Genomic DNA, 27,053 nt, shown 5'->3' with positions numbered 1-27,053 from the left:
ATCTGGGAACACTACAACAGTGCAGTGTTGAAGACACTTGTAAGGTTTTCTTTTGACAGTTGCAATTTCAAATTTCAAATTAAAAGCGAAATTTTTCATTGACATATTTCAAAGGCATTTAATTACTGCTAAATGCACTGCTGATCGCCTTCAATTCGCCGGCGATTACAAGGCGATTAGAAGGCATTTAACGGAAATTTGCGGGTAGGGCTGTATTTAAGTTGTACAGATTAGTTGACACGTTTTTTTTCCTTAAAAAGTTGTCGTTTTTTTACTTTCTCGAAAACTGGGGTGTCCATACAAATGCATGATTTTTAATTGAACTAATGGTTAACTATTGATTCGGAGCTAAATGACATACTAACTAAAATCCGTTGAGCTATTGAATTATACATTCTTGCCTGAGGCTTGATTTTGTTCTGGTATGCTGATAATTACCTTACTGTGCGGAAATCATTAAATGTTTTCATCAGTTTAAAGAAGAAAACAGACTTTCTTGATGAATGAGCTACGAAATTATTCCAGAAGCATTTTGAAATGGTAAACGGCGGTCCAAAACAGCAACCAAAACATTGGATTGACATTTCCCCCCTGGTACTACAGTAGTCAAAATTTGGCACAGTTGTCATTTAGCCCGTAACGATGCAACCCGAGCCTACCGCCCGGTTTGGTTCGGTGCGCCCGTGAAAGCAACCTTTTTTCTCATTAATTTTGTAGCCGCCGCCAAGTGTGGAGACAGAGCTAGTTCCAGTCCGGGAGTTTTTTGCCATCTCAACCGAGTGCACCTTTGCTGACCGTGCGCGTGTGTGTGTGCGAGTGTATGTGTAAATGTGTGTGTCGAGGTTCTGATTTCGAATCAAATCTTGATCGCTCCATTCCTGTCCTCCACCGCACGGAATTTGAAGCTGCCTCAGATTAGCCACGAGCGGAAGCCCAGTTTTCTTCTCGTGTGAGATCGTGCGCCTCCAATCTCCCGTTCTTCCGGGAACAAGCTCGAACCGTCTCCACCTTTGTCTCTAGCAGGCTTGCGGCAGCTGCGGAAAGTAGTCCGGCACTGTGAATTTCTGTGTGCTTTCGGGTGTGTGTGTGTGTGTCTGTCTGTGTGTGTGCCCGTGTCTGTCCGGTCTGATTGAAGTTAACGGAAAAGATGGCAGCCGTTGTAGCACTCGGGGCGAACGTTCTTTCGGCGAAATCCATTATTTGCGACATCGAGGGAACTACCACGTCGATTTCGTTCGTAAAGGTATGTTGGTTGCGCGCTGGTCGCTGTGTAGTGTAGGCGTTAATTTTCTTCATACCAAAAATCCAGCTCCAGAGACCCTCTCCACCCTTCCGCCAGACCGTTACCGGTAATTTTTCTTCTGCCGGTGAAGAGACCACACCGGAAGACCGGAAGGGTGGCAAAAATTTCAGCCCATTTTCGACAGATTTCCAATACGATTTTTAGGTTAGGTGCATTGTACAGTTTGCCATTCTCCAGCGAATATTGGTTGAACAATGGAGAAAAAATGATCATTTTTTCCATTTTCCGTTAGCATGCTCTTTTTTCTGCCTGCCACCACTCCGTGCCATCGATCGATGTTGGAGGTTCGCTTACACATACATTCTCAGCGAAATATCCCCGGCGAAGTTGCAAGAGAGTGTCTAACCGTTACTAATACAACGTTTCGAACCGATGGATAGAGAGAGAAAGAGAGAGAGAAGGAGAGACAGTGCAAGAAGAGATTACGTGTGAACACTTAGTTAAGAAAAATTGCTCCTAAAAACCGGTTGATTTGATTTAGATTACCCTTGCAATGGGGTTACAATCCGTAAACTATAAACTAATTCCACTTCCGGCACACTTCACCCGAAGGAGAGACCTCTTTGGTGTGTAGTGGTGGCTTTTACGCCGTTGACGGGTAAAAATTTGAATTAACGTTTCGCTCTTACCGGTTCGTCTCGCGGGTTCGGCGCGGAGATGATGGTCGTCGATGAGAGTTTGATCCTGCGTTGAAACAGCATCGCCCCGTATCCGATAGAGCGAGTGTTAGTGAGAGGGAGTAGCTCTGTGGGGCGATGCAAAAATGGAAGCAATCTATGCATTTCTAAGCACTGGAATTAAAGCTACATTCTAATGGCTTAATTAGCACGCGAATTGTGTGAAAAAAAACCCCTGCATTGCCCCGTCAGGGCCACCATTTTTATTTCAAGGTTGAAATTTTCTTCCGCACTCTAGCACCGTGTTGCCATGGCGTTTCTTCTTCGTGATGATGGTGCAGGGGCAGTTATTTTTTCTGCATTCATTTTTTATCCCCCGAAACCGTTAAAAGAAGACTTGGCTGCGTGTGCTAACAGAGGGGTAAGGTGAGGACAAAAAAGAAGAGATTTGGGTGACGAGTTGAGTGTGTGTGTGGCTGTTGGAGGGTTCGCTTTTCCCCATTTGAATAGTATTTTCTGTGCCCTTTTCCTCTGCAGCAGCTGTCCGTTAGTGTGCGAGATGCATCCCGCGGGCCACTCGGGAGACTTCATTTTGCACTAGTGTACGTGAGAAGAAATTGCGAATGCGAGACTCGTCTAGTCGACGGACTGCTGTGTGCCGAGAGGCGAGAGACTGTGTCCGCGCGTGTGTATGTGTGTTAGTTGGAAAAGTGAAGAGTGCAGTAACCGGAACTATGATGGATAAAGCCCTTCACCTCCATGAAAAACTTTTGTGTGGAGAAAAACCGTTTAGCACTGATTTGAACGAATTATTTCGGTTCCTGAAATTCCTTTGTTCAAGTCTAGTTAGGAAAAACGATGAAAAAAGTGTGCTAAACTATTGAACGATGTCCTTGCGCCGCTTCTGCGATGCCAGTGTGGTGTGCTCGACCGGTTAGACAAAAAGATAAAATGGCGTAGTTTTTGTAAGTCCTCTAGCTCAGGTTTCAAATAGTAAACCATTGTTGCTTGGTAGTTTCTTTTGGAATCTTGTACTTTAGTTCATAGTTAGAAAAACTACTCTTCCTCATAATCCAAACACGTGAGAGAGGATTGAGGTCCGTTTTTTTTTCTAATACCTCTATAAATTTTCTAACACAGATCAAACATCTGGACTGGAATGGCGCCGTTTATGCTCTTCATTCGTGCTGGTGCTTCATTGCCTTAGATGTGTATTAGCTAGGTTTTAAAGGGACACACTCGTCAAAGAAAACGCAAGAAAAGCTCTTGACCTCTCCACCTAGCCTAGCATATGCGCTTGCTTCTTGTGCGCACCACTACCTACTACCTTTTTAAATTGTTCATCTCTTCGCATCGCTGCCTCCTTCGCCACTTCCAAGGCAACCAACGGGAAAGCAAATCCATCAGTAAAGATAGAGTGTGTGTGTGTGTGTGTGTATGTGGTAGGCGGCGGTAGAGGAGGAGGAGAGGGGTACAATATATAATCCGGAAAGCAATTGACCGAAGGAAGAAGCGACACAAAGAAAAGGGAAGAAAACAGATGATCTAAAAATAGCACCAAGTTCCACAGACTCCTTCCCCGTTTCCTTGTTGTGCCCCATTGTAGGTAAAGTCTAGTGGTGTGTGTGAGTGTGAGATGTGTAGATTCGGGATTTTTCTTGTTTCTTCTGCTTTTACTGGTTTTTATTGTTTATTTCGCCTGGAGAACTAGTTTCCCCTGGGACCCGTCAACGCATAAATTCCATTCACGGAGCGTTTATGTGTGTGTGTTTGTATGTATGCGGCTGTGGGTGATGCCTTCAGAAAAAAATAGCAAAAAATATCTGCAACATCACACCACCACCACCTTGAAGGACGCAGAGGAAAGAGGAAGCAAAAGGTGGGTGATGGTGGGTAGCATCGAATGTGAAAAGAACGCAAAGAAAAACTGTACGCCCAAAGACGACATCAGATTTGCAAACATGTTTCGAATGCATCCGCCTCCAACACACATGCATCCCCTCCCGAGTCCAATAGTCAGTAGGAAGCGGTTGTCAAGAAAAGCCGGGTGAAAAAGGAATGGAAACTAATTTCACAACTACTGCGCCCGAAGATGAGGTAGCTGCCGGCCGGCATTGGATTATAGAACTGGTCTGGTTGTGTTGGGTGAGGGTGAGAATGAGAATCAGAGAGCATGAGAGATGTGATGCACAGTTCTGGGACCGACTTTGCCTGGGTCGTTGGTGTACTATGTTGCACATAGCTCATGGCAACTGTAATAAATTCCCTACCGTCTTTATCATGGCAATTGTTTAGAGCGAAATGGAGACATCTATCACAGTTTAGTCTAGTTTGAAGTACTACCTGAAAATGTTCAGACCTTCAATATGCTCTCAGACGAAGCTATGCTGTGGTTTGGCTCATCTTACCTGAATTGCTATAAATGTGTTGTATTCTCCCATTGAACATGGCGTGAAACCATCTCATAAAACCTACAATTAACAAATACCCACATATGCATGATATGCATGTGTGTACAAGTAGATTCGAAGGTAATTAGGATTAGGGGATAGGAAAACCCTTTCATTAGCTTTCGTTCAATTTGTCGATCTGCAGTGGTGGTCAAATAAAGACTTAATTATTATTTGGGGGTGTTTTCGTAGAGGAACTCATTCTGTTTCGCTTTGGCTACCCAAGCGAGTCACCTTTTTAAATCGAGCCCTTTTCTGTACCTCTTTCGTTTTCCGTAGTTTGTTTAGAGGCTGCAAAACCAAGAGAGCTCTTAACGCCAGCCTTTGTCGGGTTGATCGTTAGTTTTCGGTGAGATGCTTTTTATTATTTTGATTAGTTAATGCACAGGAAAAATAATAAAAATATTTCGTTGATTTTTGTTACACATACCACTGGAAGGATGTACAGATAAACATCGTTCCTTTTTTAGTAATCTGTGACACACTCTTTGTCAAAAGTATATAGTACCTGCTTCCAGCTGTGATTGTGGACTATGGATTTTTTCCATTTTTATTTTTTTATACAGTTATTTAGCTATGGTTTATATTTCCATGAGTGCCACAAAAAGGGAACTTCAAATTAAAGTAAAACATGCTTTAAAAAGTTAGGAACAGATAATAAGTAAAGTCGGGAAAGGGCTACTCGATAGGAAAAGAGGAAAACGTCGCATAAGTATGTGTGTGTATGTTATGCGTCTGATGGTCGAAGAGGATAAGAGAGTGAGAGAGGAGGCGAGAGAGGAGAGAGGAGTTCTTCATCCCGGTGTCTGTAAAATGGCTGCGACGACGGTCAATGGCTTTGTGATGAAACTTTTCAAGGCCAATGCTGCTTCAAAAACACAAACATGCAAACTGCACAGCTACAAAGAAGAGACGGAAATCTGCTAAATCGATACGGATTATGTTTCATGTCTTATTGCCTTGATTAGAAAGAATGTTTAACGCAGACTTTTTTTATATTACGATATTCATATTATGTATCATATAACATATGATAAACGAATTCTAACACAAGTTTAGCCTTAAAACATATAAAGACGGATTTTTTATTTATGGGGTTCATCCTGGATTAGGCAATTCTTCATAATATCATAGAACATCTCTATTCCATTAAAAAGTTATCTCAGCTATGAGCTTACTCTGTTCATATAAGAAATATAGGTACGAATGGTTTTGAGCTTAAATTCAAATGATTCTGTTTTTGCTTCCAGGATACGCTCTTCCCGTATGCGCTGAAACATGTAGAAGGGTATCTGAAAAACAACTGGAACGAGGAGGCGACCAAGACGGTCGTAACAGCTTTACGCGAGCAAGCTGAAGAGGACAAGAAAGCGGAAGTAGAAGGAGTTGTACCGATTCCTACCGGTGTAAGTGTTTTTTTTTTGTATTTATTTTGATTCTTGTGGTGTGTCTGTGTGTGCGATTTTAGACAGTCTGGCCCTAACAATTGTGCTATGTTTCATTAAAGGATACGGAAGATATTATTCCGGAGATTGTCAAAAACGTTGAATGGCAAATGTCTCTAGATCGCAAGACGGGCTCGCTGAAGACGCTGCAAGGACTGGTCTGGGCAAAAGGGTATAAGGATGGATCCATCAAAGGACAGTAAGTTTCGTCAGTGTCGAATGGGGGTTGGCTTCAATGTTTTGTTAAATATCGTATCGTTCTACCAACTTTCCAAACAGTGTGTACGACGATGTGCAGAAGGCATTCGAGCAGTGGACGGAAAACGGTCGTAAGATCTACATCTACTCAAGTGGCAGTGTCGACGCCCAGAAGCTGCTCTTTGAGCATAGCGAGCAAGGCGATCTGCTGAAGTATCTTTCCGGCCACTATGACACTAAGATCGGTGCGAAGCGGGAGAAGGAATCCTACACATCCATCTTGAAGAATATCGAATCATCTCCTGAAGAGGCATTGTTCCTTACTGACGTATATGCTGGTACGTAATAAGTGTAATAATTGTGCGTTGAATTCTTCGCATGTATTATTACATCTACTTGATATCATTATCCCACATTTCGTGTCTCAATTTGTGAGAAACGCTGCGAGACTTCATCCACTCTGCTAATTTCAAATTTTCCTTTTTTTTGCTATGCTCCATTTTTGTATTCGTTATTTTTGTGTGCTCCTTTATTTTTAATGAGTAGAAGCCAAAGCGGCAAAGGAGGCTGGACTCAATGTTGTGCTGCTCGATCGTCCTGGCAATTCTGAGTTGTCTGAAGAGGAACGAAAGGATTTCCCCGTTATTGCTACGTTTTCAGATTTGTCTTTTGCAGCAGAAACCAAAGAGGAGAATGGAGGCGCCACCAATGGCAAGCGTAAGATCGAGGAAACAAATGACGACGTTGCCGAGGAGGATAAAGCTCAGGTATACCCTAACAAAAAATAGATCCTATTACTGCTTACAAACCTTGATCTGATCCTTTTTAACATTCTCCCACCATCTGAATTTGTTAATGAGGTAGTTACAATGTTGTCTTCATTGATTGCCCTACTAGTAGAGAATAATTCAAAATATCCCACCTGCATTCTGTTTTATGAAATGTGGTGCAATAAAAAAAAACTTATACTTCGATGAAGACTGGAAGGATAAAACATTACACTAACCAAATATTTCAATGAATGGCAATTGAAGGTGCTAATTCTAAAGGATTGCAAAGCACAAGTTCTTTTTTTCACGACCGGTTATTGTAGAAATATAAAAAATAGTCTATTTGGACAATGGTGAAACAGCGGGAAGCAACAACTTACTTAGTTGAAGAAAACATATCTTAAATGCAGCAGCTTCAGTGTTTTTCTCTCTGTAACACAATCTTTCTCTCTCTCTCTGTAAAGAATTTCACAAGTCAATTACGGATATTTATGTTTTTGCTGTTATAGTTTGATTTTGTTTTCCAATTGATTTATTTGTTCGACTTATTTTACATGGTTTTTAATGCCGTGGAATGACTGATGTGTTAATATCTAAATAGATGAATATAAAATTGTTGATTTGTTGAAAGTTAGATAATTGTAAGACCGATACTACTGATTTGATTGATTTTAACTTTTCTCCTTGTGTGACCAATGCTTAATTTTGATAGTTTAACTTGTCATAGATTGTAGTGTAACTTGTCATAGATTTAGTGAAATTAATTTTTGTTATTCGTTATTGGTTATTGGTGGTAATATCTATTGCTCAATTTCAATAATAGCGTCAAATCAAGAATGTGTAGCTCAGCATTTTATAATTGAATTTAGTGATTCCAACGACAACACAATGTTCCTGTGCCACTAATGATAAAGAAACCTAAAATTAAAAAAAGAAAAGAAAATAAACAATGTCTTCCGTGCATGGAAATGATTTCTGCTACAAACAAGACGGTAGATAATGTATTAGCGTTGTTTTATTTGATGCATAGCATATTACACATTATTTCTATTAATTTCTGTTCTGTTCCATTAAGAAGAATCGTACATGGGGGAGGCGCATCGTATAATAATACAAATATGTGCAAATTATGTGTTCTTCATATTCCGTGATTGTACGATTTTATTCCAAGCACTGAATTAGTGCATCCAAATTAGCTTCATATTGTGTAACGAAATCATTTCCATGCAGTAGTCAAAATTATCAATTGCATCAATCGGTTGTTGTAAGAGAAAGAAAATGGTCTGTGGTTGATATTAGGGCATGTGGGCGTATGGGATAGTAGAAATGGCGAATAATTAAAGTGCCGAGCGAAAATAATATTTATTCGAAGATGGCGTAGAAAATATAAACAATGCAACAATATAAATATGAACTATAAGATATGGTAAAATTTATTCACTCTATAAAATTTGCTTTTGTTTCTTTTCCATTTTGTTTCAATACGACTTGAGTGTCATACATGATTACCAGAGTTATTATATCGTGTTATCATATTAGAGTTATAGATTTTTTTAAAAATTAACTCTGTAATTAGTGATGGAATGGACAACATTCATTAAAGATGTTTGTCGTTTCAAATACAACTAGAAATTACGACTTCACTTTCTGAAGTGAATGATAGCCATTGCGTGAATTTGTTCTTGAAGTTCAATAATTCAGTGTGATTGACCTTCATGTAATAGATTGGAGAAATTATATATCATTGGATCGCCTTGTCTGTGTACGTACTCAGTCTCGGGGTATTTTGTATTGTTAATGGAGACGTTGCGAATGTACAACGTGCAGAGCATGTGTTGCACTATCAGTTTTACTCATTTTTGGTTTGGTTGTTGTCTTAGCTAAAATACACTAACTCCATCTGTTGGGGAATTGCAAAGCTTTTAGCTCGGTAATGAACCACTTTATTTTAACAAAAAAGTATTGTAATCGATTGAAATTAAATTGTGATTATTTCAAAATCCGTAACAATCAAAATAAATTGACTAACGTATTTACAAATCGATAAATCTTTTCAGGAGCAGCCGCCATCGAAATTGGTGAAAGTGGAAGAAGACAAGAAGACGGAATCAGCTGAAAATGGAGAAAAAGAGTCGACCAAGCCTCCTGTTGAATCTGCCAGCCTTCCCGATAACGCTGAAACAATGGAAGTGGATGGAGACGAAGCCGCAAAAAAGACTGATTCGAAGGAAGAAAAGGATGGTGAAAAAATGGAAGAAGACACGGAGAAGCTGGAAGAAAAGGCGGAAGCAATGGAAACAGATAAGAACGAAGATGCTGTAGAAAACAAAAAGCCAAATATTGAAAGTAGCGAGCCAGAAAAAGAACGAAAAGAGGAGGTAATTGAAAAAGAGAAAGAAGGAGAGCAAATAGAGAAGACTGCTGAGTTAGAAGAAAAGGCTACAGTTAAAGAAGATAAGGCTATCGCGAAAGAAAAGGAAAATGAGGGCAAAGACGAAAAGGAAACAACAGAGAAAGAAGAAAAAGTCAAAGAATCAGCAGAGAATGGTGAAAAAGTCAACGAAAAAGTAGAAAAAGATGTTGAAAAGGAATGCAACGTAATGGAAACAGAAGAGAAAGAAGAGAAGGTAGAGAAGGTAGAGAAGGTAGAGAAGGAAGAGAAAGAAAAGAAGGAAAAGAAGGAAAAGAAGGAGGAAAAGGAAGAAATGAAAGAGAAGGAAGAGAAGGTAGAGAAGGAAGTTAACGTAGAAAAGGAAGGAAAGGTAGACGAGGTAGAGAAGGATGAAAATATTATTGAAAAAGAGGAACCATCAACTATGGTAAGCACAGCTTCCAAAACTAACGAAGAAGTAGCATCTTCCAAGACTAAGGATGAAAATGATGGAGGAAACAAGGTGGAAAACAACGATATGGATACCACAGAAAAGAGTGCGGTCGAAGAAAAAAATAGCGATAAACATACTTCTGAAGCAGGTATTGCCAAATCTGCCGAAGATGGTAAGGCAGAGGCGGAAACAGCACCAGTACTTGTCGAGACAGTTGTAGGCGACAAGAAAGACGTTGATAAGAGCGCCGTTACTTCAGCGACTCCTGACACGGTAGATGACTCGAAGGAGGTCGAAGTTACCAAAGGGGTTGAGGGTAAATCGGACGAGACAGTAGACGAGGTAGCTACGGAGGTGAAGGAAGATTCCAAAGCACAGGAAGACGCTAAACCCAGTAGTGATGTAGTAGAAACGGAAAAGAGTAATGGAAGCGATAACAGCGTATCGGAGAAGCAGGAATCTGAAAGTCCGAAGGAGGAGGATGGTGGTGTAGAATCTAAGACACAAAATGAACAAAATGGAACCCCGTCGGAAACTAAAACAACCACGAACGGTAGCAGTAAGAGTGATGAAGAAAAAAATGGTGATAGTGACAAAGAAAACGACACTTCACTGAGCAACTGCGAGACAGACGACACAACTGCGGAGAAAACAAATGGAACTGCAACCCCAGTAGAAAGTACCAACGCTGAGGATGTTCCCTCCTCTGAAATCAAGGCCAAAAAGGTAATCGATGCCGTTACGCCTGCAGTTACACCAGCGCAACCGATTGAGGCAGAATCGTAAACTGAGTAGAGTCGTCAAAAGACGCAATGGTGCGGGAAATCAAAATGCTTTTCAGGTATTTTGATTACTCCGTTGCTTTGAGATTGGCACATTATGATTCCTTTTTGTTATTTTAAAACTAAACAACCGAAGAACCATCTTTCGCACACACATAGGAACGGACAGCAACAGCAGAAAAACGAGTAGTAGTTGTGACAGACCGTTTAGTCTTACTGACGCATTTGATGATATGTCCCGAACAGAACAGGCAGGAACAGGAAACACAGGATTTGAGTACTTAGACGGAGAAGAACTCGAGGAATCACACACATATAGCTGTATCAGTGACGATCTATTTCTTAGTAATTAAAATTTTTATAAACGTATTTATATCATTTGATGCCACTGACATAGGATTCGCATAGAAGGATTACAAATGTACGAACATATTGCATTAAACGATTGTAGAAAGGAGAATCGTTGCGCACATTCGGTTAATAATTCTCGTTAGTACGCGTACACTGAAAAGAAAATTGGAGAGAGAAGAGAGATGTTGTACAACTGATCGTATGCTCTGATGTATTTGATGCGCTTAAAACATCACACCACACACATGCTACAAGAATAATTCGTTGCAGGTAAACCACGAAAAAAGTGGTAGTTGAAGACGGCCAACGTTTGGAATTAATTTGCGCGTTCAAATTCCTAAAAATATAACGAAAATGACATCAGAATGTGTGTTACGTAAATAAGCGGGAAATGATTCTTGTCGTTTTACAACAAGAGTTCGACTGTAACCTTACATACAACTAGAATTTCCCCATTTGCATGGGTATGAGTGACGAAAGACTGAAAAGAAGTGATTTGTTTGTGAAGAAATGGTACGAAATTGGAAAAGATTAATCCTAAAACTAAAAATTGCGCTCCATTCCAGTAAAGCAACAATGCACATACACATACACACGCATTCCAATGCAATGTTTAAGTGTTACGATCTGAATAGTTAATATTCAACATATTAGTTCCTGCTATTTTGTGATTATTCTTTGAACCGAATCAACGTTGTACGAGGAGACAGATCCCGATGTCTCTACGATCCATACGATCGGTCACATCGTAATAGGGATATTTTCTTTTAATCCATTTCATTTGACACCTCATCGGTATGGCCGTGCTGTGGTGAGCAAAAATGCGAATAACTAGCTACTAGTACGCAATTTCGCAACAGGTTGATCAAACTCAAATTGACCAACAGAGCACAGTTAGTATTTGAGGCAAAAGATCTGATTTTTATGATGCATTGATGAGAGGTAGTCATATCGATCGGTTATGCTCTTACGGAACATTCAACTAGGTGTGTGATTTAATTGAATCAGGAAAATTATGAATCAGATGATAACGCTTCACGAACTCACGTGAGTTCGTGAAACATACGAAACCATTAGGAACAAAAGGAAGAATAAAAAAGGAACAACAATGATAAAACATACATATGTTCGTGTTACAGTTGAATGCGATGGACTTGAACGAGGTGCGAGTGAGTGTTTAGTATTAACAAAATAAAATCAAGCATGTAAAGCTTAATACACACATACAAACACACACTCGATGTCTAATACGAGATATAGAACAACAGAGATGAAGTTGAAGATTCGTACGTGCTATTGATGCAAAGGCACATGACAACAAGACATGAAGTTATGGGAAAATAAAACTACTCGATCATATTTTAAAGTTCCACTCACCACGGAAACGAAAAACTCGCAACGCATTTTATCAGAACATAATTATTTGAATTAAAGAAACTTTCATCGAATCTAATTGAAGCTTTTACCGAAGAAATATATTTATCGAAAGAGAAGGGTTTGAAGATGGGGGAGAGGACGGGAGGGGGCTTATGTTTAATTTAACAATCAAGTGCAACATCTGTCAATTCCCTTTCTTTTACAGACAGACGGCGAATGGTGGTACACAAGTAGGACAAACGTTTGTGTTTTCATTTGAACAAACGGCGTCTAAATGATTGCTGTAACACTACAGTCTGGAATATCGTTTATCCGGCCAAATCGGGACTTAACCTCGCCCAGATTTTCGGATACTATGAATGACAGGTACATTGAATTTGGTTAATTCCAACTATTTCTTTTAATATGTGCATTATCTTATCCCTTTTGCCAAATTCAATGGAATTGAATTTTACGACTGTAATCCCAATTCTTAATTTTCAAACATGATGATAATGACAAATAATGTTTTTTTAAAAATATCCTATTATGAGTACATAGTACTATTTTGCCAACGCGCTTTCTAAAGTATTCATTCTCCCATTCTCAAGCATTTATTGTTACCGCCGGTCTTAATTATATAGATATGTATTGTATTCAATGTTCAATTTACTGAAAAACAAATGTCACGAGCGCTCACGGTAAAATTTGGATGTCAGTGGAGAATGAAAAAAAAACATGGTCAATGAATGATTTTATTTTAGAGAACGTTTCAAATACCTGGAGAATATAATATCCTTTTATTTCGTATTTTATGCTCTGTATTTCAATCGATATTGTTTGAAATACCATCTATATTTTCACGTTCACTCGATCACTTACGGCTAAGTTTTCAATGTGAACGGCACTATTCAAAACTTGCAAGATGTTTTCAACAGCTGTCATTATTTGTGACAGCTGGGCTGTTAAAAAACTTTGCACGATTATTGAATAATGTCGTTCACATTAGAAACTAACTCGGAAAACAGAGAAAGATGGAAGAGAACAGCAGATGATTTGCTTTCAACCGTTATCTCTTTCATTTGACAGACGTAGCTTTAACACACGTAGTTTTCTTTACAGCCTCCTGATTCTCATATCATGCTGTTCTGATTGCTAGATAAAAGACATCAGAGCCGGAGTGATAACAAAACCAACCTTCCCGTAGCAATACGTAGTGACATGACGCTTAAAACGTTAAATCAATGAATGAAATATTTTTTACAAACTGATGGAGGCGCCTAGTTGTTCATCACATTAATTGCTAGCCATTGGCATCCGTAACGACTTTCTTACTATTAACATTTAAGAAATCAACTTGCAAACTAAAATGCTAGTAAAGTTATTGAAATGCTTCACTCTCTGTCTGTAATGTTGTCATATTTTGCAGTTTTGAACAAACCATCATCTTAAAGGAATCTTTATTACTACTTTCTAGTGTTAACTGAACGTGGTAAACGAAACATGACTTTTTCTAAAAGACTCCAAGTAAGCGAAATCCGCCAAAGGCGATTCTATGGATTTTAACCTATTATACCTAAGCCTGGGTATAACAAAAAGAACTACAAGCGATCGTCCTCAAAATTACAGGAACGAGAGTAATTCCGTCACTGATCGAACAGAATAAATGAAAGGTAAAGTAAAAAATGCCCTCTAAAACTGTCAGTTTTTTTAACAAAACATTTTTCGTCAACGTGTGAGATAAACGTTAAATGTGACATTTAAAAAAAAACTGGTACTATTCTACCCCACGCGCTAGATATTCACACTGATATATAACGACGCTTCTTTATCGCTGTTTTCCGATGCGCGTGTTTGTACCGGTCCAATTTGTTCTTTTTTGAAGTGGAGATCTTCTGCCCGGGAAATCATATTCCTTGTATTCTCGACTAACGGTTTTCCCCTTTTAAAATGTGCAAAGTTTTGTCGCCTAACAACTTCTACGAATGGTGGATGCGGACAGTGCGAATCGGCAGAAAGGATACGATGAAATCTATTTTGCACTTCGACGGAAAGAAGAATGATGTTATGTGGCAATGGACAAAATAATGGAGCTTCAAATTAGGTTTTTTGATATGTTGGGAATCAAGGGAGGGAGCAGATTGTTGGAGTTTTTTATATATGAAGCATTTTGAAGTTAGTCTTTTCAAGACATCAGATATATTTTTATAATGCTTTTTATAAAGCTTTCTTAGCACATGACCTTTGCGTGTGCTGTATGATTCATTTCTGTTGTTCTGCTATGTACTCTAAACAGCGTTTTTATGTTTAAATATTACGGTTAAAATAGATGAAAAACATCAAAATACGTAATAAATATAAGCGGTTTTGAACTAAGCTCTGGAAGATGAAGATGGGTGCGTTTTGGGGAAGAGCGCACGCACACTCCAAACACGCTGGCTCCTCATTTACGAATATGAAGGTATCGCTTACAGGCGAACATTTCATCACCATCCCAAGAGTTGCATTCGGCATCTGTGGGCAAAGAGGTCCGTCCAACTTTTACTGCTCGTCAGACACCACACAGAACACCGGAAGCATCGAGGAAAGGGACACACACCCACACACGCATCTCAACGAAGATGTTGATCCATCCAATTCCCATCCTTAGTGTGGGCGCAGTAGAGTACGGTCAGACAAGGGAACGAAGGAAGATGAAATTCTACGATGATACACGGGCTCGTCTCCCAAGCCCGGTGTCGTCTTAGCGTGCTTCGTGCTCGAGATATATCGGCTTCTGTTTCTGTGTGATGCTCGTCCAATGTTCATGCCTTTCTGGTGTGCTTGGTCCTTTGCCGGTATACAACCTCGTGGGACGGCCTTCTCTCTATCTCTCAAACACACTCGCACTGACAAACTTGTGCTCTCTTTCGCTAGCGGATATAAAGAGGATATTTCATCCAGTTTCTCGTGTTTCTTGCGTTCCACTCTGGTCCTCCTGCTAGAAATCTTCTCCCTCTAGACAGCATCAGCGCGCTACCAATCCACATATCCGTGTCTTGGTAATACCCTATACTGCTACTAGTCCCTGCTGTTGTTTGCTTCCAGTGTTTCAGTTTAACGTCGGTTTGTAAGGGCTACTGATGATGAGAAAAGCATTTTGTGGCCAGTTTGGCACGAAAAAAGCATTCCATGTGCGCAACGGATTGAAAGCAGTACATGGGACCGAATTATATCCAGTAGCTGCTGCTCTTATGCTCAGTGGTTCTAGTTCGCACACCTATCGTATTTTGTTGGTCAGAATTAATTAATCAAAATGAAATACTAACTGAAATGCTCTGTTTGACTTACCTTACGAGGAGAACCAATAAGTTACATTATCAACTCAAAATATTCTTCTTCTTCTTCTTCTTTTTCTTTTGGCTCAACAACCGTTGCCGGTCAAGGCCTGCCTGTACCACACTACTTGTGGGTTTGGCTTTCAGTGACTTATTGATCCCCCATAGCAGGATAGTCAGTCCTACGTATGGCGGCACGGTCCATTTGGGGCTTGAACCCATGACGGGCATGTTGTTAAGTCGTACGAGTCAACTCAAAATATTACGCTCACATAATAACTCGAATTATATATTTTACCTATAAATATTATATGATGCTGTAGTAAAAAGTATGTTCTAAAGCAAAAAAGAATATTTTAAATTCTGATAAAATCTTTTGAGCTTATTTATAGGCTTTGAAATAAGTGTTAACAACTAGCTACAGCGAAATGAAGTACGGAAAAAAGCAAGGATAAATTAGAAACATCTTCAGTATCTTTTGCTTCTCAAAAACAGTTAAAATTTATCCATTTAGTGCTTTATAAGAGCAAGCTGGCCGGTCTCATGGTACAGTCGTCAACTCGTACGACTTAACAACATGCCCGTCATGGGTTCAAGCCCCAAATAGACCGTGCCGCCATACGTAGGACTGACTATCCTGCTATGGGGGGAAATCAATAAGTCACTGAAAGCCAACCCCACAAGTGTGTTGGCAGGCCTTGACCGGCATCGGTTGTTGAGCCAAAAAAAAAAAAAAAAAAAAAAAAAAAAGAGCAAGCACAATAAATAGTTAAAAACTTCTATCTGAATGAAGTAAAGTAACATTAGTAAACATGAGTGGGGTTAAAGAATTTTTGATTGTATAAAAAGTGAACAAACTCAAACTTTAGACACATTTCGAGTTTAAACTGAATCGTTATGACAATAGGTGATAAAAAAAACATTGAATTTAGCGCATTGCCTCTTGTCCAAAAACCCCAACAAACGGAATAAACAATCTTCCTAGAAATGGTAGATAAAATGAAGCAAAAACGCTTGCTTAGAGCTTCTCGCTCATTATCTGAGCGAAAGCAGAGTCCGCACAGTGGTGCTAGTGGCAGTCTTCGACGGAGCCTATTTCCATTGCTTTTCCCGTGGAAATGTTTCAAACAACCTCCTTGCACTCCCTCCCAATGCCCATCATTTCTGCTCTTAAAAAATGGCATCTCTAGCGAGACCAGAATTCGCCCCCCGACTGTTGTTTTCATCTGAAACAAAAAGAACACTGTGAATGGGAAAGTTTCCCAGCATCCCATCCAGAGACGCAAAGGCAAATGAAACGGAGATAGTACAGTAGAATAAGAAGAGAAAGAGAGAGAGAGAGAGAGAGAGAGAGAGAGAGAGAGAGAGAGAGAGAGAGAGAGAGAGAGAGAGAGAGAGAGAGACGCGCGTATCCAAAGACAGAAATGGCTTCGTAGCACTAGATTGGTAGCGGTTGGGTCCTGGTTTTAGTCGAAAACCGTGTACTATCACCGAGTGTAGTGGGTGCTGGCATGGTGCTGTGTCCATGGCTCTCCAGGTTATGGTTCATCCACAAGCCTCACATCTGCTCTTCCCTCTCCCAAATCTTCCAAACCCTCCATCAGCGCATCGCTGCTAACCGAGGTGGCAAACGGACCGGCGAATATGGCGTAAAATTCGAAGAGAGATATTTCATTCCACGTCCTCCCTCAGCGCCTCCTCGGCCGGCGCGTTACGTGCTTTGCCAGCAACTTTTCTTACCGTCTTCTCTTCATCCCGCTCCTCGGAAAAAAAAACCTCCGCTCCGTTTTCCTTCGCGCCCACCGGCACTCGAGTTACGGTGTCGATGGCGCACTGGTATATCCTTCCAACAGCCAAACTCTCTACCCTCCCTCCCATCCCTCGCCATCGTTGCCCCCATTCCGGTGTTTTTCCTTCCCTTGGTTTGTGTTTTCCGGTTTGAAGCTGCTGCTGCCTCTCTGTGTAGCTGCGTTTGTGTGTGTGTGTATTTTTCTGTGCTCCACCGTACTGTTCCCTCGGCAGTGTTGATCGGCGCTCTCGGAACTCCCCGAACGCGTGTAGCGCCAAGGGCCCGGGATTCAACTTTATTCCCTGCTCAAGGCTCACCGGAGAATCCTTCGCCGTAGTTGGCGGTGGGGGTAACGTTAAGCTAGCGCTCCTTCCCGCTTTTACTGCCTCGCTGTGTCCTCCTTTTCGCTCCCGTTCGGTCGGTTAGCCTTTGCTACGAGCTGCTGTGGCATAGTAGCAGCCCGTGTCGAGTGACCTGCCCAGTTTGCGTGTGTGGGTGCTTGGAAAAGCGTAAAGGTGCAGGTGGGTGGAAAAGTTGAGCTTACGTTCGGCGAGCACACACTACTGCTGTGTGCTGTGCCGCTGCACAGAAAGCCGTCGTAACCTTTCTTTGTTTCTCTGCCTCGCAAATGCTAACGAGACGGGCACGCGGCGTTGGGGAAATGGAGGGCGAAGAAAAAGGACACGAACCAAATGGGACGAGCACGAGCTGTGGGGCAAAGGAAGGGGAGGGAATGGGAAGGGGAAGGCGGGGGTTCATTTCGTTAAGACCGTACCGAACCGATGACGCCGGGGCGCTCCCTGTGTTCGGCTAGTGGAAGCTTTTGCCCTAATCAAAACTCTTCATTTCTGCATGGCAGCAGCAGTAGTAGTTGTCGCCATCGTCACTTACGTTTGCTTGGTTCCTTTGTGTCGTGTCCCGCCTTGTGGGGGCGCGCAAAAGGTTAGGCACACCGGAGGGCTGAAAACGGTGCCTTTTCCATTGCCAGGGGTGATGATCTGTCGCCATGGTAATTTGTGTACGATCGAAATTCAGCTAGCGATTCTTTGAGTTATTGTCGATCTTGCAGTACCGTTGGCAGCGACGATGCACGTTGGTGTTTGGGAGCATCGACAAGAAGGTTAAAGTCTGCCAGTAACCTAAATTATTTCACAAAAATGTTTTATTTTAATAAACAAAACTGTACAAATGTAAAGGATACTAATCAGATTTGTTTTAATACATATTCAACACATAAAAGATTATCAAAAAATTCGAAAATATTCCTTACTACTGCTTTTACAGTGACTTATTAAAACTTCTGGTTTTGATTTTGATTGGGTTTAACTTATGAATTATGATTTGTGATGTCATTATAGTATATACTTCTAAAAAATGTTAGTAAAAAATGTATATAATATAATAAGTTTTATTTTTATTAACCTTGAAAATAACGATAACTAATCGACCGTCCACTAACCGATCGATCACTATCGCTCGGTTCGTTGTTAAAAGGCTTTGGAAGTAAGAAGGAGGGTGTTATAGCCCTTATAAATTAACACTTGATTTATTTAAGATACTCTTGTACTTTTGTAGTATGTAAATTATTGTCCGATTAGAATTTTTCATTTTTGGAACTTATAACCTAGCACCAAACGCACATGTTAGTCAAAATATCGATGAGGAATGTTTTTAAACACTATATTTGTTTCCTCTATTTGATTTAGACTGCTTATTCATTTATGCAAAACGCAATAAAACTCTATTAAAACAGGCTGGTATCATTGCATTTCCTAAACTATTTTTACGATTTGTTATATAGGGAATTATCAGGAAAAGCAATTTGTTTGCAATGATTTTGTTGTTGTTTCAATGTAATGTTTTCCAACCATCACAATGACTGGTGAGATCCATATAATGTTAATGATCGGTACTGGTTCGCAAAAAGGACATATTTCTGTGATGCTTAGCAGTATTTATGCTTTTTGGGTTGTTTAGGTCAGTTTCTGGTTTATGGTATGGAAGTAATAGAACACTATCCGTTGCCCAGATTAAAACCTTTCTATTAATCTACCAACAGTTCCAACCAAAAAAGTCTTCACACTACAGAAATCTTAGGATGAATTTCATTTCAGGTTGACGACGTCGCAGGTTTGGCTAGTGTTGCACAAGGCTTTTACACCAAACAACCACAGCCATCAAACAGCGTCTTCCAATTCCCAACGGGATGCGGGAAAAAGGTCACCAGGCTGGTTCGTTCTTGAGGGGCACGTTGAGTGTGATCCCACGTGCTAAAGATTTGCCCAGCGTGTTGCGCTCGTGTCCCGTGTACCACCGCGCGCTGTAATAGGCGAGGAAATTGCCGAAAAACGTTCGGTTGCCAGCGCCGGTTCCAAGTCGTTGCGAAAGTTTAACGAGCAAACGCACGAACGCGTTGCCCGATTTCTCGTCCTCGAGCTTAGAAAAGGAATGGAGCAGTAGTAGGGTGCTAGGGCGCAATCGGAGCGATCTTGCCGACGCGCCATATCGACCACGCGGACCATCGATTCTTTGGCGCGCGTGTTCGGTTGGGTCGGTTTTTTTTTAAACCCCTCTGCACTCTGATACACAGGTGAGTGAAACCCCCTAAAAAAGGGGTCCGGAAGGTCATGCCGTCCAACACACTGCCGCCGTCCGTCGCGTATGTAAGATATTATAGAGCGTTCGGGCCAAAGCTTTCTCGTTGGGTGCAGGTTGGTAAAAATTCCTCTCCTCAAGTTACCGAGAATGTGGTAGGATTTTTACTCTCTTGCCGGTTGCTTAATTTAAACCTTTTCTCCTTGAAGTTGAAGTGCTCCAAATCGGAGCATCCGACCTGAGAGAGTGTGCATAAGGATTCACTTTGTACGTCAAGTGAGCGGAACCTTTGCACTGGAAAGATAAATTGCTACGTGACTACGTTTCTGGGCTCAGTATTGAGCGATTTTACTGGCGGTAAAATAACGAAACCTTTTCCGGAAAACTTCAGTGCCTACCACTGAACCGGTACGGAACGAGGTGGGGTGACGATACGTCGAAAGCACCGAGATGACGTCTTTCTGCCAACAGAAAGCTTCCTTTCCAGTGGGCATTACGCTCACCCGAACTGAAGGCGCCTTGCTTCTGTAGAAACGTAAGGGACAATTATTCCCTCTTTCGCCAGAATCTTGGGCATTTCTTTACTCGCTTTTCCTTTTCCTTGCTCACGCTCAGCAAGCCTATATGCCGCATCGATGTTTGTGAGTAGCAGCAGCAGCAGCAGCAGCAGCAACATCAGCGGGAAACGAGCTTTCCTTTTACGTTTATCGTTGGCTATATTTTCTTCTTCTGTTTCACTCGCCGTTTATAATTTCCCTTTTGCTGAGGGCGAGCGCAAACTTCCATTTTGCCGGTTTATCGTCGGGTCGAATCTGCGCCATTTGGGTTTTCGAAATTTTCCCTCCCTGGTGCTGGGTTTTCTTCGCCACGGTAGGCAGTGTGCGATGGTGGTAGGAATGGTTTTGTTTTGTCGCAAACATTCTTGCCACCGCGTTTCGTACGATCGCGCTTGGTGACCTTTTTTTTTTGGGCGAGAGAGAGAAAGCAAAAAATTGCCAGCAAAAATCTGCGCCTTTTTTCCTTTGTTTCGAACAAATCCCCAAACTGCTGGTGCTAGTGCTGCGGGGGGGGGGGAGTCTTTGGTAGTGAGGAGTGGGAATGGTAGGGATAGAATAAAAAGTGCACCGTTGGGTAGCGGGAACTGTGTCTGCTTTTTTTGTTGATGTGTGTTCTGTAGTTGCCGAGAAAAGCGGGAAAACATCGTTCAGAGCCATTTACTTTGTAGCGCTTGGTTTCCGTTATTTTTCGAACTGAATGTAAGGGCCGTTTACGTTGTTAAGGATTGTAAGATATTATTTTTTGTTTACGCAAAAATTTGTAATATTATCTCAAACATCAATTCATTTATGGATTTCCTATTGGTGTTATTGAATATATTGAAGTTTCCTTCGTGATATTCGTGATAACAAGCTGACAGTTTGTTTTCAAAAGTATATTGGATTTGCTGTACCAATCTAACGTATAGTCGATTCCCGTGTTGAGCATTGAATGTGTTCCAAAGTCATGTATGACAGCTTTTAAGCTTTTGTTTTTGAAATCTGATGATTGCCGACACTAAATTAATTTTAAACTGTTCAATTTTGCTTTTAATTAGCAAATTTTTGTCTATTGATTTAAAGTATATTTTATTAATTTTGATGATTGCTAAGGTCGTCCGTCGCCATGCGTACAACATGGCCAGCTCATCGGAGCTTGGCGAGCTTGATACACTGCACGACAGTGAGGTCGCCGTACATCTTGTATAACTCGTCATTATAACGGCTCCTCCGTTGTCTTTCCACACATACGGGGCTATGTATCCTGCTGAGCATCTTCCTCTCGAACGTGGCTAAGAGGGTTTCGTCAGATTTGAACAGTGTTCATGTCTCAGACGCGTACGTGAGTACCGGTACTATATATGTGCTATATAGTCCCAGCTTGGTCCGTCGCGACAGGTTCTTTGAGCTGAACTAATTTCTCAGGCTGTAGAACGACCGGTTGGCAGCCAGTATCCTTGCGCGCAGCTCAGCTACATGCTATTGTCGTTGCTGACCTTTGTCCCGAGATAGGTGAATTCTGGGACGACTTCAAAAGTGTGTTTACCTATCTGTACGTCACGCCTACGTAGTTTTGGATTATTTATTGCTAGGTCCGATGATGTTTGGTCTTCGCCATCAGTTTGGTCTTTGCTTCGTTTATTTGCAGTACAATGTGCTCTGCCGCCTGCTCGATCCCTTGGTAGACTTCTGCTACATAGGAGAGCCACAGATCATTGATGTCTATATCACCAGGATCTGGGTTGACATATAGAATATGGTTCTCGAAGTCTCCACCCTCGAGTCATGGATGGTCCTCTCAAGCGCCAAGTTGAATAGGAGACCGGCAAGCCCGCCCACTGGCGCAGACCTTTGGTGGTAGCAGACCTTTGGTTTTGGTTGATTATGATATTTGTACTCTAACAGGAGATCGTACGAGGATCACACTAGTATGCTCTGCTTATTAAGAATGTGTCATTTGTTAATTTAACCAAGTACGAAATGTTGTCTAAAAGCTGAGTTACAGAAACGTTTCTTAACTAAAGTACAGCTGCAGTTTAATGTTTTTATATTTATTTTTGCGACACATTTGCTGAATCCCTGTATCACTGTATTTTAACATAATTTTGCGCGTTAACAGTACAGAATGCTTTAAAATACGTTAAATAAACCAGTAGCAAATGTATGAGCTTTCCCAAATAAATCACAAACTTCGCCAAAAGTGTATATTTATATTTATGTCCTTCTTTCAAATGCGTTTCGAAATTAACCGGTGTGGTTTGTTTTGGAGGCTATAGTTTGCTCCTAAAAGCGAAAACCCAGAAACGGTTCTATTCAATTACTCGCACGGTAGTAGATCCACTTGCATGAGTAATGTTTTGAAATCTCTCCAAATTGACCAAACCGGGATGATGCTTGTCGTTCAACGTACGTTACGTTTTCAGTACCTCGCCATTCTATTGCCAAAAAGCTCATACCCCCTACCCCTCTAAAAAAAAACAACAAAACAACACACCCCCGGTAGATGGTAACACTGTTTCCCTCCGGTATTGGCTATATAATCCGAAATATCTGATCCTTCATCTTCCGTTCTTAATGTTTTGTTTGCTGTTCGGTCTAACTAATACCGCTCTAGAGGACATGACGCCATCACGCACCGGTGGTAAGCTTTTTTCATATTGTTTTGATATTTGTTAATTCCGGCCCGGGCCATCAAGTGCAGCGTTAAAATGAAAACCCCTTGGACCCCGGCATTGTTACTGGTCGACCAACACAACCACTCAAAGGGGCACAGCGGGTAGCGTGAGAGAAGAGCCGTTGGGCGGAAAAAGGCTTGGGCAGGTTGGAAGGGTTTTTGGATTTTCGATTCACCAACCGATGCACCACTATGCCAGGATGTGTCGCCCACGCGGCGGAAGTGGCGGTGGGCGCGTGCGTCGAGCGGGGAGTGCGTGATCGTGTTAATGCATATTGGGTGCACGGATGCAGTGCAGCCCGGTGGCGGGTGGGTGTACGGGCTTTGTCCCATTTTCCACCGACCACTGCTCCGCGCTCCGTTGCAGGCTTTGAACAGCTACGGGAGAAAAGGCTGATAGAAAACAATAAAATATACAACACGGCTAGGCGAGCAGACAAGTGCGGGGTGTGTTGGGCTTGGGAGCAGGGAAAACAGTTCAAACGGTAAAGCGACAAAAAAAAACTATATAAAAGCTCAATACAACCCGAAACCATGCATCGCTATCCTGGTGGGTGTGCGTGGCTGTGTGTGTTCTCTTTTCCCCTTTGTGGCAAAAGCACGAATGACGCCATTACCAAACACGCTGTTGATTGGCCAGTGTCCCGTTTGTGAGCATTTTATTTGTGCGTTGCATTTCTTTTTTTGTCTCTTCTTCTTCTACGGGCTTGTTGTTGCTGTTGTCGCTTTTGCGTTTTTGCAGGATTTTCCGCGATGCTGCCTATTTCGGTGCACACAAATATCGCTACTGGTGGCGTTGCATGCCTCCCCTCCCCCATCCCGAACAAAGCAGGATGCAGAACGGGGATGAGAAAGGCAGTGAGTAATTTGGATGGCGGAGGAAGCATACCTGGTGCAACGTGGAAGGAGCAGCAGTGTGCGGCCGTGCGACGGAAGAGGATGCATTATCCCAGCGAAACGCACAACCCCTTCCGCCAACTACCCCTTCCTCTCACTCCTCCTCTTTGGCGTGGTGTGGTGGTCAATCAACACACGGCGAACCCTTCGTCGCACCGCTCAACTGCCCAGTCCTTGCCGCGAGCCTGGTGAACCGCGGAAAAATTGCACTGGATGGATGACTACCACCCCGTCGCCCGTCCCGTTGCCCTTTTGCTAACCAAGCTCACTCCTCGCCCGCGCCCCCCTTTGTGCCTTTCCAATGCAGTTTTGTGCAATGGGAAATTAACGAAATTTTCCCAGGGCTCAATGAGTGGGCTTGTTGGTTTGGTGGTGGTGATGATTTTTTTTCCTCTTTCTCTCTCTCTCGACTGTTTCAGTTCTTTACAGTGTCCCCCCTCCCCTCATCGCTATCATCTCCTATCCCCTCCCTCTTCAGCCAACTGCCTCCTCCTGCCGTGCAGATTGGCACAAAATTCGCTAAAGCTCACGCGTAAATGAAAACCCATTTTCCGGGTTGCGTTTCAGTACGCTTCCTCCGAGCTACCCGGGCCCTGCCCAGCTTGCTTGGTGCGGGGAATCCTGGCGAGGCAGGTTTACTTTATTTTATCTCCGAACCGATGCGGTCCAACACCGCGTCCACTCCACTCGCACCACCGAACTGTCCGATTGCTTTAAAGCTGTCACCTGTCAGCGTCCGAAATGGGGTAAATTGTTGAAACTGGTAATGCGGAGCTGTTGGATGTTTCGAGGATGCATTTTAAGGTACGCTTTTGTGAGGGCGGTTTTTGGTTTTTGGTTGTAAAAATGCATTTTAAAAGCAGAGGAAAAAGAGCAAATATATCATTCGTACGCAGCACCTGGGTAGGGTGAGGTGTTCTGTAACATTAAAGCTTACATTGTGCTGGGTTATTTTACATTATCTAACTGTGTGGAGTAGACTCGGAGTATAACGGGGGGTTACAGTTATCCACTTGTTGAATACTGTTTAGGAGATGGAAACAGAAATTCTTGTTTCAGTAGCACAATCGCATGTGTATTAAACAAATAGGGGACTTTACTTTAAAATTGACCTGCAAAAGAACTGACAAACCCTGGACGCAGAAGGAAATTTTAAATAGAAAACTATTCCATTATATTAGTGTACTCATCTACAGGACATAATCGAACGAGGGAACGGTCCATTCTAGGCTTGAACCCATGACGGGCATGTTATTGAGTCGTTCGAGTTGATGACTGTACCATGGGACCGCCCCAAGCCACTTTATATTAGCCATTATATTAGAGTATTTGTAAAAGTTGAAATTAAAATAAGTATGAATTTACAAATCCTAGGTTGGCTAGAGTTATATAGAGTTATATTAAGTCTAATTATACATTAAAATGATACAGAAAACACGAGCTTATGAATTATTTTACTGAATCGATTTAAATAATGAAATAATTGGTATACGTCAGTAAATAATGCAACTCAAGTATGACGGTGAGAATTGGTTTATAAATTAAAAGGAAATCATAAAAGAATAGTTTTGTATACCATTGTAAATTAATTTAATTCTAATTGTGTGATACAATACGACACATAAAAAAATCAGTCAACGTATTGAAGAGTTAAACGGGCGACAGTGATTTGAAAAAAAAAATAGTTACATTGAACAAATATTTAAAAGCCAGCATGGATTGAACTAGTAACTCATTAACTATCCCAAGTGACATTTGCTCGAAATTGTTTTACCATAACTGCTCGATTAGTACTCGATACGCCTGAAATTATTGATTTGTGTGTGATCAAGTGTGTTGAAAGCGCCAGGATTTGGTGTGTTCGTAAATTAGACGTTTTTCTATCGATGCACGATGCCGTTGAGGTCATTTTTCATTCATAGCTATGGTTTTTTGATAGAAAACGAGAGCTAATTCTGTGTGACTTTATTTTATACAAAAAATCGGTATTATTTAAGTTTAACCAACTATAACGATAGGAAACATCATATCCGAGGGAATCTAGAAGAAAGCTACAAAAAAGCCGCATCACCGCTCATTTTAAAGGACTTTTTCTAAATTCCTTTAAACTGGTTCAGTTTAAGGGAAGTTTAAGGCTCCAGTTTAAGGAACTTTGCTCTAATTCCCGGTTATTAGTGCTCGAAAATGTCAATTGGGATTGCTTTTCTGAAACAACTCTACTGAATGATTTGTCATAAGCTAAATGAAAATTTCATCAAATGAGTGTTAATTATTTCAAATTTAATTTGTGTAATCGGTCCTTCAATTTTTAATTCAACTAAATAATGTTTTCAAACATTATGCACAATTTTCATTAATGAAATTCTAGATTTGTTGTTTCTTAAAAACATTTACTTTCTTCAATTCATCATTCATCTACCTTCCAGATTTAAAACAGTGCTATTATCATGCAACAACCATTCATCGGTCATTCGTCATCAAACGTACAGTTCGCCTCTTGTTGACGCATACTAAGCGCCCAACTTTGTGTCCGTTTGCGCACAAGTTTGTGCTTTATCACATCGCAACCAGACGAATGGCACAAATAAAAAATGAACTCACCACTGCACCACGTGGCTCATGCGAGCTAACGCTCTCTGTCTTTCCTTTTCGCTCTCTCTCTCTTTTCTGTGGGCAGTGCGACGTAATCAAATTTACCGAATGACGCGAAATGCGTCCACGACAACGCTGAACCGAACCGCAACCGAGGTCGGTGGTTTTGTATCTCTTGGCATCAAGCGATGCACGAATTCCGGTGAATTCACGTCATCCCGTCCATGACGATGGAGCACATGCGGCTGGCGTCCCCTTCGTACCGACCGCTCATCGGGCACCGTTCACTCAAAAGCACCGTGGACAGTGGACGGTACTTTCTCCATGCACTAAGATACTTTGCCGTAGTGGTTTGATATTAATTCAAAATTATCTTTTTTTCTTTTCTTTCGTTTCTTGTTGTCGAAGAACAGTTTGTTTGCACGAAAACCGTTTAAGCTGGTGTTCATCGGAACAGTGGTGACACGAAAACAGCAAAAGCAATCCGTAATTAGGCAGTACGTAGTGAGTCATCGATTTATCGATCTCTTAGTTCATCCGATGCCTCGGTGCTTTG

The 27,053-nt window shown here is 41.5% G+C and overlaps 1 protein-coding gene across 4 annotated transcripts; it reads left to right on the top strand.

Moving 5' to 3' along the window:
* Window positions 1–694: 694 nt before the first annotated feature.
* Window positions 695–27,053, top strand: LOC121587691 (enolase-phosphatase E1). 4 transcript variants are annotated; one of them, XM_041904714.1, is made up of 9 exons: window positions 695–1,243; window positions 5,621–5,776; window positions 5,878–6,014; window positions 6,095–6,351; window positions 6,560–6,780; window positions 8,841–9,161; window positions 12,328–12,484; window positions 13,527–13,770; window positions 26,911–27,053. In XM_041904714.1, the coding sequence occupies exons 1-7, from the start codon at window positions 1,148–1,150 to the stop codon at window positions 12,394–12,396; spliced, it is 1,257 nt and encodes a 418-aa protein (XP_041760648.1). In that variant the 5' UTR covers window positions 695–1,147; the 3' UTR covers window positions 12,397–12,484; window positions 13,527–13,770; window positions 26,911–27,053. The 4 variants fall into 4 exon arrangements, with proteins under 4 accessions (XP_041760648.1, XP_041760647.1, XP_041760650.1 ...); XM_041904713.1 differs by lacking the exon at window positions 26,911–27,053 and adding an exon at window positions 26,583–26,685; XM_041904716.1 differs by lacking the exon at window positions 26,911–27,053 and adding an exon at window positions 26,583–26,685 and having other exon boundaries at window positions 12,324–12,484.

The sequence above is a fragment of the Anopheles merus genome, chromosome 2R (assembly GCF_017562075.2).
Source record: "Anopheles merus strain MAF chromosome 2R, AmerM5.1, whole genome shotgun sequence".
In the NCBI taxonomy this organism is placed as follows: Eukaryota; Metazoa; Arthropoda; class Insecta; order Diptera; family Culicidae; genus Anopheles; species Anopheles merus.
This window is presented reverse-complemented; position numbering and strand designations above follow the sequence as displayed.